The 14196-nt window shown below is 37.7% G+C and overlaps 1 protein-coding gene across 1 annotated transcript; it reads left to right on the top strand.

Moving 5' to 3' along the window:
• The first annotated feature begins 261 nt into the window (after positions 1-261).
• GRHL3 (grainyhead like transcription factor 3) lies at positions 262-13799 on the top strand. The gene is made up of 15 exons (XM_063957184.1): positions 262-466; positions 1397-1458; positions 1760-2090; positions 2201-2280; positions 2600-2753; positions 3850-3961; positions 4084-4178; positions 5963-6121; positions 6271-6346; positions 7025-7158; positions 8230-8261; positions 8670-8758; positions 10093-10178; positions 10558-10622; positions 12757-13799. The coding sequence occupies exons 1-15, from the start codon at positions 293-295 to the stop codon at positions 12869-12871; spliced, it is 1764 nt and encodes a 587-aa protein (XP_063813254.1). The 5' UTR covers positions 262-292; the 3' UTR covers positions 12872-13799.
• The last annotated feature ends 397 nt before the right edge of the window (positions 13800-14196 follow it).

Genomic DNA, 14196 nt, shown 5'->3' with positions numbered 1-14196 from the left:
ATAATAAACTTTAAGTAATGTGATTGTTACCTATACAAGGAAAAACATGGACATTTGCATTAATATTTTTTATTTCATTTTTCCATGATTAGCAATGTAAATATCAGTAATTTAACCCAATTACCCCAGGTACAATTACTAAGGCTACAAAAGCTGTATTGCTCTCTCCTACCTTCATTATATAGTACTGTAGATAATATAGATCTTAACATTTCTTTATTCTATGCCATATATACAGTATACATTAATGGTTAATGATATCCTTTTTGTTCTCCCCAGTTATCGGCCAATCATGCTGCTACAGAACGACAGCATTAATCTCCAGAAGTATTCCTACTCCAATGAAGATGAAGCATGGTCTAAGTACTTGGATAACCCTATGACAGTAGCCTCTAAAGCCATGATGAGAGCAAACGGGGAAGACGACGGAGTTGCTGCATTGAGCTTTCTCTATGATTACTATAGGGTAATTAGTTTCATTGTTCATTTATTTACATTGACAACAATGCCTGTTAACACCAAACAAGAGAGAAATGACACTGATGTTGAGATAACACAGACATTATATGGCATTACTTCCTATATATGTCTTTCCCCGCCTTTGTCTGGTAATGGTGCTGAATTTTCCTTGTTATCATCTTTTATTTATTTTTAATTGGCAAATGACATTCAGTCACTAGTATAACTAACTTCAAAATCATCAACATCATCATCATAGTTTATTAATAAGGCATAACAGATTCTGCAGTACTGTACAGTCAACAAAATATAAACCAAACAAAATACTAATAAGTAAGGACCAAGAGAAACAATAGCATCAGTAAAAATCAATAACCTTGTCCTAGACAATGGAGAAAAAAACTGTGTTAGAAGACAAAACCATAACAAGAGGAATACAAGCCAAGAAGACATGGAGACATACTCATGACAGCTGGCATTCAAAAGGGGTGGGGAAACAAATAGAGATGATAAAAAAGGGGGGAAATGAACAAAAGGGGGTAGTTATAGGATGAGTTGCAGTAGGAAGCAGAGATAATAGGTGAAGAGAAAAAAGAGAGGTATAGCAAGTGGAATAGGACTAAGGAGCAATCACGTATGAGGCAGGTTATTTAAGTGTGAAAATGATAGTATTGAGGGAGAGCTTAAAAAGATCGAAGGTTAGGTCTAGTTATGTAAAGCAGGGTGTTCCAAGCATGGAGAGCAATGTGGGCAACTTCCTGAATCCAGGAGTATGAGGTGGTGATAGAACAGAGGCAAAGGTCATGGTGTCATTGAATAGTGAATAACTCTACAGTAGTTTGTCTATGTCTATATTACCCATACAGATTGTTAAATGACTAACCTAATTGAATAGTGACATTTTACCATAATAAAAACTATTTATACTTTTTCTTAGGTACCCAAAGAAAAAAGAATAATTCCATCAGGATCAACAGATCGTTTTGAGCAAGTGAAAAGGTGAGAGTAATTTGAAATAAATAACCTGAGAGTCTAAATTTGCGTTATTATACAGATATCAAATAATTAAAAATATTGAGTAATCATTAATAACCAGTAAGGATTCATACATACTCTGTTGATGACATTGTGGTGTTGACATGGTTCTGTCAGTCATATGACTGGATACCTTTTTGCAGTGTCACTGCATAACAATATAAGTCACCTTGGATTTGCTATGTGTTGTGCAGAAACTGTGTATGGATATATTCATCTTTGTGACTTCTACATCCTAATCTTTCATGTTTTAAATTTACTATAGGAATTGCATTGAATATGATTCAGACATTTCATCTTTTGAAAACCCAACACAGCTTATGAAATTTCTAGCAGATAACACCTCATCCATTCAAGAGTATTCAGAAGCACATAAAAAGAACACCTATCTAACTTTGGAAGCTTTTACAAACACCAATAAACTGACTTTACAATCAATAACTAATAAATTATGCAGCGATACACATGAAGATTTCATGACGTCGTGTGATGTGTATGAGAAGAATCCATTAAATACTCTGTTTGAGCCACTGCATGTAGCACAGCCACAACAAAGATGGCAGCCTGACAGTACCTTCAAGGAGGACTCACCAGAGGTACAAATAATAACTAAAACTGGCTAAACTATAGCGCATGGAATAACCAACTTTAGTTATCTTATTTACAGCTGTACTCTCAAGTAAAACATTCATGTTGTCTTTTGCAGCCCCTCATTTTCAGTGATATACTTAGGAACCAGGCAGAATCCACCTGCTCTGAGGACTACTTATCTACTGAAGCAAACCGGTAAGTCTCATTGAAGCCTGTACTTGCTTCACATGGTGAAAGCAGCCATTTTGTTGACTGACCCTATATTCATGAGAAAACAGCTCAGAAAATTGTCACAGCACTGAGACATGAGGAACTCTGTGTTCTTAGCAAATTGCTAGACTCAATATTTGTTCACTCAACAAAATGGCTCTGCGCTATAAGTGTAGCTATAAGGTTTACTATAAATAGTTAATTTCTTGAGCAGAGTTAACTTTTAAAAAAATAAGTAAATTATGGAAAGGAAATTATGAGTGAATGCTTTAAAGTTGTATGGATGTCCTTGTGATTTTTACAGTGATTTTGAGTACTCCCTAGAATCCCCCAAAGCTATTCATGTGAAGTCTGGAGACTCACCAATGGCATATCTCAACAAAGGTCAATTTTATCGTGTTAACCTTCGGACAACAGACAATAGGAAATGTTTGCAGCTGTCTTCCAATAAAGTTAAGGTATGTTCCAGGATAATCAAATGCCTTGTTAATAGTTCAGGATTTAATAATGCACTTCAGCACAACCTTCTAATTCCATTACATTAGGTATATAGGTAGGAGACATGTCACTGGGTTTTGAAATAGTTAAAAACATTGCTCCTAAATCACGGTGAAGGTATAATAATCCAGCAGAAACATAGCGGACATTGACAAATAGGACCACACAATAAACAAACTGCAAGACAAAAGATGTTATGAAATGGAACAAATGCATCTATTTCTGAAAGTCTGTAAAATGACATGAGTCATTGAGAATACAAGCTTCTTTCTATAGCGTAAATAGCATGAGTCCACAAGTGGCGTTTGCATATAGTGTGTGTCTCCCCTGACAAACTACCTCCTTTTCAGGCTTTGTAAAAGCCCCTTTTAAATGTTAAGCCAGTCTATACAGAAGACTGATTAATATAAATTATCTGTAATGTGTACTAAGCAAACCATTTATTTTGTCCTAGTGGGTTCTTCTAACTAGGTATTTGGAGTCTTAACTCCTGATAAACCTAGTCCCCAATAAAATAGCTTTTTGACATCACCACATCTATCGTGTAGAGTCTACTTATGCAGTATTAGGTAATATGGAAGACCACAGTAGTGCAGTATTCAGCTGCCAATTGGATCCAATCAATTGACAAACTCAAAGGTTTTTCAATCATTAAGTGTCAAACAAGAAATGTATATAAATATTCCAGCACAGATCAACATACCAGTACTTTGTGTACAATTTAAGTTTAGTAAATTCAGGCAAATCACATTTCAGATTGCATGTAAGGGAAATATGATCTGATTACTAAAATGTGAATTTAAGGACTTTAAGGAGAATTTTGCGAATTGTTCTCCAATTGCTCATTAGTACATTCAGGTGATACTAAAATAAAGTGAAACGGGTGTGAAAACACCCCTTTCCACAATATTGTAGCAAAAATAATTTTCAGAAATATGCCTGTTAACATGTGTTCTTTGGAGAAAGGTGTACATTGTAATGTATAGTTCATAATGTTTTCATGTGATTGCTCTGACGGCTGCTATGAGTTTACCTAATCATTTCTCCTGTATGCAGACCGTGGTAATGGTGGTTTTTGACAACGAAAAAAACCCAGAAGAGCAGCTGAAACGCTGGAAACATTGGCACTCCAGGCAGCCAACTGCAAAGCAGAGGGTCATTGATGTTGGTAAGTTATTATAACGTTACCTATGTTTCAGAAACCTGTTTCATTTATTTTTTTTAGTTTGTTACGTGTGTATTGCTCCCAAGTGCATGGGATGATCTTTTGTTTTATTTTCTATCCTCCAGCTGACTACAAAGAGAACTGCAACACAGTGGAGAGCATTGAGGAAGTAGCATATAATGCATTGTCATTTGTGTGGAATATCAATGATGAGGCTAAGGTATGTATAGTTTTTATATAAGCAGAAAATCAATCCACAAAATCTGTATAGGCAGAAAACAACAGCTGAATTTCTGCAAGTTTACAATAAACCCTTGTTACATATACTGTAGGTGCTTACATGTCCTAACAAATACAACCCATTGTTCTGTAGCATAAGTACCTAGTAACCTACTATCTGTCACAAACACCATTGATCAAAAGAGGAAATAAAATAGTTTTTTTTTTTTAAGCTTAGGACACTATGGGGTATATTCAATTGAAGTCGAAAACTGCCGTCTGTCGAAAAGACGGCAGTTTTCGACTTTTTAAGGTCGAATCCTGATTCGACCTATTCAATATTTTGCTAAATTTTTTGACAAGTCGATAAATTTGACTTGTCGAAAAGCACGCGGATCGACGGAATAGCTGCCGATCCACGTGTTGATGACAGGTTTTGGCTCCCTTTCGACCATCTCAGTTCGACATCAAAATGTATGCCCGCCGGCTGTCCCCCCGCTGCTCGCCCCCCCCCCCCCTCTCCTCCTCTGGGTCCCATCTAAATTCGACTTGAAAAAGTCAAATTTTAGATGGGATGATTAGGGGTTGTCGGATCCATTCCGACAAATACATGTCGGAATGGAGCCGACATTAATTGAATATACCCCTATGGGGGAAATTCAAATTTTTGAAAAGTCAGTTGGGTGTCTGTTTTTCCCTGTCTATTAGATAGGAAAAAACAGACTCCCAACTGACTTTTCAAACATTTGAATCTCCCCCTATATATGTCATACATTTAATGAAAAGTCTTATATTAGAGATATTTTCCCAGTATGTACTACATACTCTGCCAAATCCTAGTAGTAGAATATTTATTACTAAGTAGACATTATATTGCTTTGTGTTTACAAATATGCAGAAAGTTTATAGTTTTGTGCATAAAAGACTGTAAATGATAAAATAAACTTGTGCAACCGTCATTTATAATATTTGGTAGACAATAGCACAGAAATGTATACAGTTTAGTAAAAGTGCCAAGTTCGAAACAATAGAGCTACTCCTGTTCCCATAACAACAGCTTTGGGAAACCAATCTGGAAACACACACATACCATATAACTATATCTATGAAACAAGAGTGTCTGTCAAACAGAATATCATGGGCAGACTGTGTAGCTTACTTCTGGAGACAGTGATTTGGCAAGGGCAAAATCTTTGAAAACGATTTTTCGATACAATCTTTGTTCCCATGAAAAGAAAATTATTTCTGGGTGGGTTTGATGCCTGAGGCCAATAAGAGTTTCTAGATACTGTGGGGATTATCTCTAAGGGAGAAAACAGTTGGAAACATTGGCACAGAGACAGGTAAATTCACCGTTTTTAAATTTCACCTCAACTTTGCAACAAGACAGGAGAAATGGCTGAGGGGGGACATGTACTAAGTGGTGATAAAAGTGGAGAAGTGAGCCGGTGGAGAAGTTGCCCATGGCAACCAATCAGCTGCCCTGTATACTTTTATAGTATGCAAATGTATTAATGTTCCGTCAATTGGCAACTTTTCCACTGGCTCACTTCTCCACTTTTATCACTGCTTAGTACATGTCCCCTGAGTCTTGTCACATGACACTTTCATGTAACACAACAGTGTCTGAGGTCACATTAAAAAACTCTTTAGGTATCTCTCTGAAGCTTATTCTTAAAACATCTGGCAAGCAAACATCAAAATTATGTCTTGTTAATACCATTATCAGAATTATATTAATTAATGTTGAATTGCATTAACATGTCATTTTCCATTCGGTTTCAGATTTTTATTGGCATCAACTGCTTGAGCACAGATTTCTCTTCTCAGAAGGGAGTGAAGGGTGTGCCTTTAAATCTCCAGATTGACACTTATGACTACGACACTGGGGTGAAGAGACTCATTCACCGGGCTGTGTGCCAGATCAAAATATTCTGTGATAAGGTATGACTAGCACCAATTGAAGCATGTAATAGCAGTTAACTTCAGTACCATTATGTGTAAATAGTTTCACTACAAAATACTATAAAAATAAATGTTTAACTTTCACACACGTCAAAAGAATTGATGCTTATTCTATCGTACTTTTCCAGGGTGCGGAACGTAAGATGCGTGATGAAGAACGCAAACAGTTTAGAAGGAAAGGAAAATGTGCAGATGTCACCAAAGGTATGCATCTTCTGCTATTTACTCGCAGAACATTGACTTGTATTGTTTAAAATATATTTATAAGTACAGTATTTGGAAACATAAAATCTTAAACTATAATATATAAGAAAAAGTGTTGTTTAACAACTATGATAAATGACATTCAGTTTGCGTTCATTTATCATTGACTTATCATGGGCAACGCTGGAGCAGAATTTTGCCACACACACACACACACACACACACACACACACACACACACACACACACACGTTGTTAATTTTCTTTGTTATTGTTGGAAGCCTATTAACCTACCAGTATATTTTTGGATTGCAAGAGGAAACCGCAGTACCTGAGGGAAACCCACGCAGCTCACTGTGCTCTGTGTGGTAGTTGGTCTAGACATAGGAAATACTGTAGGCTAAATTCAGCACCCAAATATAGAATGAGGCAACTATTCCATTAAGGAGTTTTCATTTCTAAAATCATATTATATTTATATCCTATCATCTCAGCTCCTGAGACACTATTATAGCTCTGAGCAGTCTGATTTTTCTTATGTATCTGAATTACAAATTTCTGTACAAAGTGTTTCTCACGAAACTGAATCTTCTTTGGAACATATACTGTTACAGGACATGTCTCATATATCGATTAGGTCATAAAGTCATTCTTCCTCATGGCTGCCTCTCTTTGCAGATACGAAGTCCTCCGTGCTTCCAGGATACAGAGGAACAGACATCACATACCTGAGGCCAGTGACAGATATGGAAACTCAGCCAGTGTTGTTTATCCCAAACATTCATTTTTCCAACATGCAAAGATGTGGAGTTGTAAGTATACTGTATGTTCTTCTTACTATACTGCTTCATTTATACAACAGTGGCTATAACAGATCTACCATCTTACCATCATGTGTAATATAATTAGGTAAAAAATAAAAAAATCATTTAAGTGTAATTCCAGCTGTACTATAAAATGAGGGAAATAACATAAAAGATCAAGGAAACCGAAATAATTTTTAATTTGCATTTTTGCTGCAGTGATAATATATATAAGACGCTAATGTCACAGTAGTCACCGCAGGAACACAATTGGTGAAAGCATAGTGGGCATTTGTTACTGTATATCAGATTCCTCTATGGAGCTGGGTGATTCTGAGTTGGACACAGAGTACAGTAGCTGTATTTGTGTGAGGCACAGATGTCTAATTTACTACCTTAAGCTAATGTGTGCTTCCTTAGGGCTAATACGGGGGTCTTTACAGCTGCAAGTGGGAGGCATACCACCCACTGCTTTTCTATCCACACCTGCAATCGCCATCATCATTACCATCTCTTGTACCAGGCCCCTGCTAGGTGCAAGAGATCCAGGAGAAACAGGCCCTTTGTAGACACAACTCAGAATAATATGGAACTCTAGCTACATCCCCACAGCACTACCATGATACCTCCACAATACAGAACAGTTCTGTGATATCTCATTGTCTTCACCCAGTTCCCGCCCCAAAAAGCCCACTTCATGCAAAGACAGATCCGGCCAAGATCTGACTCAGTTTCAGCTGGAAATACCCAAATATGTGTAAATCCACTTCTGCGCATGCGTTGTATGCTAAAACTCACTATTTTCGTCTGTGAAAAGAGATGTGCCCAACACAGAATTAGCCCCAATAGATCTAGATTGTGTTTACAGTGTTGCCCGTTTATGTCAAACCATCTTCTAAATCAATAGCAGCTGCAGGAATTCAACAAGTCAAACAAATCTTTCAGTGTGGGATTAAGCTTGAAGAGTTATGGGCAGGAAACAATCGCTGTCACTCTAAACACAGACAGCATGGAAGCACTAGAGAATGTGACGTTCTTTTACCATTTCTACAACTCCTTTTCCTTATCTGTTGTTTCTAGGTGCTTGCTGCTGTTCAAGACAATAACGACAGGTAAGCATATCTTCTGATGCAGCAATGGGGAGATAGAATTTACATTTAACTGTTACAACCTAATAATTTAACAATAGAGTCGTTTATTAATCTGGACAAATGCTAAATTAAATTAAAAGTATAGGTGGTATGCATTAGCACCTATTTTGTTTTGTCAGAGATTAATTTACTATCCCAAGTTTCTGATGTATTGTGGGAATTTTAGGCCTTTAAATTCCTTAAATTTAACAATTCCAGAAAACAGAACATTGCTTATCCTGCTCAAAAAAAAAGATTATACATGTGACTGATGTGACTGGTTGGATGTTGTTTTTACTGGTTATGGGTAAAGGCTTTCTAAGACTGTATTGCCCTTATGTGCATATGAGGTATGTGGTTTGCGACTCAAGTGTACATTTGTGTGTGCAGGTTAGCATTGAAGAGAAGTTGTCCGTCCTTCACAGGCACCTTTGAGGTCCCACCTTCCAAGCAACAAGCAACTGAAGACTGTCAGCGAGGTATAACGTCCTCTACGGCTGAAGTAGAGATAAGCGACATTGTAGACACATTTCAGGCTAATTGACTCTTGCAGTTAAACAATGCATTCAAAGTTCAAGTGATACAGACTATGAGTTCCACGTTTTCCTCACCATTCTTCAGACTGTCATTCCACGCTGCAGTCATACATTTACATTTAGCAGAATTTGTCATCTATAAAAAGAGCTGGACTGATGACCATCAATGTATTCACCTGTGTGGTGTGGTGATGTAGGGCCGGTAATATTTACAGCCTAATATTGTAGGCAAAACATTGATAGATGTGGTAAATATTTGGTAGAATAGTTTTGCACATCACCAAGGGGCCTATTTATCAAGCTTTTGTTTCCAGTAAAATATGTAGAAAGTTTTTGCATAATTTTATGATTTGTTGCTATGTACTAATAGCATAATGCAGAATGCTAATTAGCACTGCAGATCGCTGTCCCAATTATTAGCATTGGGACGATGATCCTACCCCAATGTATCAGACACACTTTTCAGAGTTTGACCACATTAATTTACACTTTCTTCTTATGGTGTTAACTGCTTTAAGCCTATGGAGGCATAGTAGCAGGAGAGAGATTTTTCGATCCTTCCCCTGCAGCCTCTGGCTGGTGCCCGCTCCAATTCCAGAAACTCAGGGCCGGATGTAATATTTTTTAAAGGAGCAATCACAAGGCAAAACCATGCCTTGTAAGGGATTGCCCCTTTAAAAAAAAGTCTGAGTTTGGCCGGCATTACATCCGGCCCCAGGAGAGAGATAAAGTGGAGAGAGATAAAGTACCAACCAACCAGCTCCTGTCATTTTCCAAACACAGCCTGTAGCAAAGCGGTTAGGAGCTTATTGGGGGCTACTTTATCTCTCCCCACTTTATCTCTCTCCAAGGCTTAGTACATATGTCCCATTGTGTGCATGTGCAGTGTCAGATTCTCCCAGAGGACTCTTTCACAAATGTGACAAATTCCTCCAAAAAGGAAAAAACTTGCAGGGAGAGAGGTTATCACTATCGATGTCCCTGCGGGTTTCCCTTTCACTGACAATGAAAATATCCGTGGCAAAATGTAATGTTTAATAATTGCAACATTGCTGAGATTATTAATACATAGGCCCCTATGTGAGAGCATTCCGATATGATTTTCATGTTATGCATACATACTACATGGTGCCACACAATACTGTACCAATAATTGCTACTGTATATGTGATAAATATACCAGCTCAAGGATTGGAATATTCTTTTTCACACTTAACAATTCTTATACTTTCATACACTAGTCTACACTCTTTTCAATTTGTGCTGTTTTTCTGTAGTGTTGTTGTATGTACGAAGAGAAACAGAAGAAGTGTTCGATGCCCTTATGCTGAAAACGCCAGATCTCCCGGGTTTGAGGAAAGCAGTAAGTTTGATTCTAAATTTACATTCACCATAATTCATCCAATAAATAATCACTAGTACAGTCCACATTCACTGTTAGTATCAGTATACATTCCTCAAATTAGTGATATCTCAGATAGTGTCACTTGCCCCTGTTATCCCTGAGCAGGGAATTATTTTAATAATTCTTAAAGTTAAATCAAACAAAACCATGTAGCATAACTTGATCAGATTTCATCATGTCACCTATCTTGGGAATATTTATCTACCTTATGTGTGTACCTTCTTCCTGTATGTTCACTAAGCTATAAATAACTGCTTGTGACAGCACACTGATCATAATAATGGTTATAGTATATATAATAGTTTCTACTGTAAACTAACATGAACATATTCCACAGATCTCAGAGAAATATGGTTTACCAGAAGTAAGGATCTGCAGAGTCTACAAGAAATGCAAACGAGGGTACGATTTCTGAAACATATCTGTCTGTCTTTCTGTCTGTCTCTCATCATATATAGAGAATGAAGCTTATGTTAATAATACAGTCGGTATTACTGTGGAGTGCAGGTCTTGCTATCAGGTGCCCTTTAGCCAGATGCAGTCCTCAAAGATTGCAGTGGTTTCTCTCCTATAACTACAGTATATAACAATACTGATGCAGGCTTTTTACTGCATCCTTTATAAAACTGAAATATGGCAATGTATGTGTTTTGGCAGATTAGATATTTGTAATTAAAAGTCAGAGGTTATATCTGTGTTAAGTGTTGTATGTATATCACATGCTACAAATGTTTTGCTTTCTCTGGGAATTTCTCATCTTCTGGAATATATTATCTTAAGGTGCGTACCCACTTGCCAATAAAATGAATGATGTTGCTCACTTTCACCCTTCCTGAGTGACGTTGTTCACTTTCTCGGCAAGTGTATATGCTGACAAAGATGACCAGAGTGCGGCCTCGCTTGTCGCTAATGACTCTCGCTGTCAGCCCAGCATGCATGCTCAATCTGGACTGTCGTCCACGAGCTGCCTGCACGCACTGGCTGCGGCATGACATCACTGAGCGATATGGTCGTCATATCACACAGTGTGTATGCACAGCTGCTGACCGCCCGGCGATCTCGGACTGCATTACATCCCGCTGTTAATGTTGTTTTGTGTTTATGTGATAGAGTACAGAGCTAGGACAGAAATAGTGTCCGTTGAAAGGACTCCTTTCTCTTGATATTTTGCCAGGAAGAGAAATCTAGAAACACAATTACTTAGCAGCGACTCCAGGAAACACAGAAATAAAAAAAAAAAAAAAAAACAATCTGAAAGTTTGTTGAAGACAGACAGATAGATATAATCAGATTTTCAAGCTCGTTGACTTTGTAAGAACAAGGCAGTGTTGTTGCTGGATACCAGCCAGAGATCTCCTTGCCCATACAGTGAGATGAAATCGGAGAAAGAAATGAGTGGTTAGATACTTGTGTTACACAATATTCTTCTTGAGAAGTCACGCATCATCCACAGTTCATCTTCAACACATGAAATGCTCAATACCAATTTGAATTATATGGAAAAAAAAAGCTCCAAACTAATTTTTAGTATAAATTATGTGTAAAATTATACGCATTATTGAGTTTTAACATAACTTTTCATTATATCTTAAAGTTTAAATGCATGATACTCCCCCCCTTCCTCCCTCCACCACCAGCTATCAGAGTGCAGTGTGATTGACAGTCAGAGTGCACTTTTGGGTGGTAACAGGGGGACTAGCAAACATGGTTGTTATGCAAGCATTTTGTTGGCATGCTGCGTCTATGGACATGGCGACTTAGGGGGTAATTCAGACCTGATTGCTCGCTAGTGTGTTTTGCAGCGCTGCGATCAGGTCTAAACTGCACATGCGTATGCACCGCAATGCGCAGGTTCATCGCACAGGTACAAAGCGGATTGCCGCTCAGCAATGGGTTTGTGCGAAGAATCCATTCGCATGGTGATCGCAAGGAGATTGACAGGAAGAAGCCACTTGTGGGTGGCAACTGACCGTTTTCTGGGAGTGGTTGGAAAAACGCAGGCGTGTCCATGCGTTTGCAGGACGGGTGTCTGGCGTCAATTGCGGTCCCGGACAGGCTGAAGTGATCGCAGCGGCTGAGTAAGTCCTGGGCTACTCATACTGCACAAGATCTGTTTGTACCGCTCGGCTGCACGTGCGATCGCACACTTGCAAAGCGAAAATACACTCCCCGGTGGGCGGCGACTATCTGTTAGCAGCATTGCAAAAAAACCCTAGCGAGCGATCAGGTCTGAATTAGGCCCTTAGTTGTAGGGCTGCTCGGAAGTTCGATGATGTGGCCAATGTTGCCTACCCACCTGTGAACAGTGCTTTGCTTTGCCCATGGCCTACCGTGCTGTTAAAACAGCCCTGGCTGCATCTGTAATCTGCCGCTTGCATAATTTAGATTAAGGCTATATACATAGGTAACCATAGCATTTGGGATCACCATGGCTCAATCTCTATGACTAAACATTTGTGTGACTAATGTCATTAAGATCTACACACGTTTTCAATAAAATATGATATTAACATTGTATGTTTATTTCTTCATGTAGGATCCTAGTCAATATGGATAATAACATCATCCAGCATTACAGCAACCACATGGCTTTCCTGCTGGACATAACAGACATAGATGGGAGTATCCAAGTTACACTTAAAGAATTATAATTTTCCTTTTGGACAAACATAAAAGACTTGTGGGCCAAGGCATGAGACCCCCAGCGTAACAGACCTCATAACATTGCTCCATTCATGCACTTGTCCCAAGTCAGCAGATCATCATGCCACCAAGTATTGTGAAGCCATACCTTCTTGGGAAAGCCGACGTGGGACTTCTGTGTCACAGACGGAGACACTGTGTTTGGAATTATTGTTTTATGGTATCCATAACCCTGGTGAATTCAAGGCTTGCTGAGATGAATGGTTCGAGATAACTAGCAGTACATACAGCCAGCTGAGAAATAATGGTCACATTGTGAAGGCAAGTTCTCAAACGCATGGTTAATAGTTGATAATTCACCAACAAGATAGGAAGATTGTAGTGCGTCACGTTGTACATCTGCACTACCAATTCACACATGTCACTGACAATAAGAAGTCACCAAACGTTGCAACTTTGGAATGCCTAGTTAGCCAAAGACGCTGTAAATCTAAGCTCTGAGCTGCTTGTATCACTGGCTAATTATCAACAATGTTCTCTTAAATATATCAGTTGTGATGTATGTCAAACTGATAAGTACATTAGATACATCTGTATATGCCAATGTATCTTTAGCTATTAGCTCCTAGATCAGTGGCAATCATTTTTACAGAAGTTTAAGTGTGGAGTCAAATAGGAGTATGATGTCACACACAGAGTATTGCTGCTTACTTTTGTCACTGTTTCTAAAGTTATATCAACACGCAAGTCCAAATAAATATAAAGGTATACATCAATAATGTACAGTTTTGCCAATCCGCTGGTTGTAACATCATTACATTTAAAAAAAGACAAAAAATAACCTTTTATTTTTTTACATTCGATAGCTGGCAGTTTTGACTTGAACAACCCCCTGATCTGGAAACAAAAATGTTACTGTTTTATACATTTCTTATTGCTGGTTTGTAGTTATTTGTTTTTATTGCAGTATATATATATAAATATTTGTATTTTATTTTTTAAGTTGTATGTATTTTAATATGCAGAAATGCATTTTGTCATTTCAATAACATGTCTTTTCACATTTCTTAGTCTTTGTACATTTTGTTCTAGTAATTTTCTTTTTAGATTTAACTAAAAAGGGTGAATAAATATGCCTTTAAAAATGTGAAAGTGTGATATATATATATATATACTGTATATAATATACCATATGTAAATGCAGTACTTTTCAATATTCATGGAGAAAAGGTCCACAAGATAACATTGCTAGGTGAAACATAACTTTTATTCTTAAATAAGTAGAACACCCAAACATAAATATAAGATATTATAATATCTATAATATAATATA

Source organism: Pseudophryne corroboree, chromosome 2 (assembly GCF_028390025.1).
Source record: "Pseudophryne corroboree isolate aPseCor3 chromosome 2, aPseCor3.hap2, whole genome shotgun sequence".
NCBI classification, from domain to species: Eukaryota; Metazoa; Chordata; class Amphibia; order Anura; family Myobatrachidae; genus Pseudophryne; species Pseudophryne corroboree.
Note: the sequence above shows the minus strand (reverse complement) of the source record. Positions and strands in the feature narration are given on the sequence as shown.